The sequence below is a fragment of the Eupeodes corollae genome, chromosome 2 (assembly GCF_945859685.1).
Source record: "Eupeodes corollae chromosome 2, idEupCoro1.1, whole genome shotgun sequence".
Classification (NCBI taxonomy): domain Eukaryota; kingdom Metazoa; phylum Arthropoda; class Insecta; order Diptera; family Syrphidae; genus Eupeodes; species Eupeodes corollae.
The window spans coordinates 122137949-122140113 of record NC_079148.1 but is presented as its reverse complement, the minus strand read 5'-3'; the positions used below and the strand labels follow the sequence as shown (position 1 = coordinate 122140113).

General features: G+C 30.7%; 1 protein-coding gene across 1 annotated transcript; it reads right to left on the bottom strand.

Annotated features, from left to right (window-relative positions):
- Window positions 1-1139: 1139 nt before the first annotated feature.
- LOC129945224 (uncharacterized) lies at window positions 1140-1829 on the bottom strand. Its single transcript, XM_056054883.1, has one exon. It carries the CDS (start codon window positions 1827-1829, stop codon window positions 1140-1142), a length of 690 nt encoding a protein of 229 aa, XP_055910858.1.
- Between the last annotated feature and the right edge of the window lie 336 nt (window positions 1830-2165).

Here is a 2165-nt window from a genome sequence, read left to right as displayed (position 1 = left end):
AATTGTACTTTCCGAATGGACCACCTAAGACGCAGCCGCGGTCAACATTTAAATAAAATTATCTTCAAAAAGTAAATGTCATGGACCAATCTAACGTCTCAAATAAAGAATTGATGAGATTTTGCAAATTTTATGCGTTTTTTTTTTTTTTTAAAGTTCTCAAGCTCTTAAAAAATCACCGTTTATAAGTTTGAAGCCAACATTTAAAATTTTTTAAAAGATATTTAAATCGAAAACCAATGCTTCCCAACTTTTGATAATGTTTTTTTTAGGTTTTTTTTGTTAAACAATTGTCAATTAGATTTTTCCCAAAATCTAACTGAATGTTAAAAACAATATGTATGTTTTATAAAATTAAATTAATTAATTAATAATGTCAATATTTTTCATTTTTGAAAAAACATTAGAGTCGAAAATAAATTTTGACCAACTTTAAATATATTTTACGATTTTATTTTTTGTTAAAAAACTGTCATTTCGATTTTTTTAAATGTAATTGAGTGTTAAAAACATTTCTTTTTTTAAAGACAAAATTATTTAAAGCCAATATCTCAAAGTTTTGAAGAGATATTTGAGTCGAAAATCAATTTTTTAGCAACTCTTATTACTTTTTTTTTAGATTTTTATTTCTTGTCAATTCAATTTTTCTAAAAATTGTACCAGATATTAAAAACGTTATTCTTATTCTTGGTTTCACAAAATTGTTTTGAAGAATTTTTTTCATAAAATTTTAGAGGTAACAAATATCTTTTTTCCAGTTTTAAAAACCATCAATTTGATTTTTTTCCAAAAAATCCGCAGTGGAGAAATTAAATAAGTATGAGAGATAAAGGGTAAGGGTATAATAATAGAAATGAGTCAATATAATAACTAAATTTTATTGCTTGGCTGAGATCAACAATTTTTAAAAATTACTACAGACAATGAAGTTTCAACACCTTAATATATGCTTATTGAAATGCAACAACAAATGTTAAAATATATTTCACCGTAACAAAAATAAATAATTCTGAATTCTAACAATTTAAAAAAATAAAAAAGTATTAATTTAAGATATTTTTATAGACAATGTTATAAGCTTTCCCGTCGGTTGCAAATATGTGTAAATTCCGGGCACTAGATACACGTGAACAGGCTACTTAAAGTTCACCATGAGAGATGCATGGGTTTTCTAAATGCACTCCTGCTACCTGTAATGTTTGTCCTTGTGCCTTGTTTATAGTAACAGCAAAGCTAAGCTTGACGTGAAACTGAACCCTTTTAAATTGGAATGGAAGGTCAGTGGCAATAATTGGTATCCGAGGTATTATAACACTATTTCCCTTACCGACACCTGTTAAATTAGTAGCACCAAGTATGTTCTGTCCCAATTTTGTTATTCGAAGCTTTGTTCCATTACATAGCCGAGGAGCATCTAGATTTCGCATAAGCATTACTTTTACATTTAGTTTCAATTGAAGTTTATGTGACGGTACACCCGATAGTTCAAGTGAATTTAAAAACTCCACAGGATATGAAGTACTTAGTTCCGTATTAATAATTGTATCCACTGACAAATATTCCTTCATTTCTCCTTGAACCTCGTTTAAAATTTCATTTCTTGGTGCTAATATTGCTCTTGCACACAACCACTGATCACTACTAAAATTTTGTTGCAATTCCGGAAAAACATTAGCAATGAGATCCACATCACTTTCTACTAAATTACAAAATTCTCTTGACAGTGATATGTAGCCTTCAGCGTCAACGTCTAAACAACCATCACTAATTTTCAACAAAATTTCTGCGTAAAGTCCTGAATCCACGTCATTATGAAGATGCACTCTCATATTCGTTTTCAGGCGGAGTTGTTCAACTGACGGCCATAAGCTTGATGCACGCTTGAATTTCATCTGATGGTGTCCCCCTTTGAATCACTGGGAGGGTTTGACGGAAATCACCAGCCAATAAAACAACCATGCCTCCCATTATATCTGTACTATCTCGCAAGTCCTGGAGGGTCCGGTTTAAAGCTTCTATATCCTTCTTGTGAGACATTGTACTTTCATCCCACACTAAAAGCTTGCATTCACGCAGCATCCTACCTCGTGAACTATTTTTACTAAAATTACAGATGAGCGAATCTTCCTGTGCCAAATTCAATGGTTATTTTAAAACGGAATGTG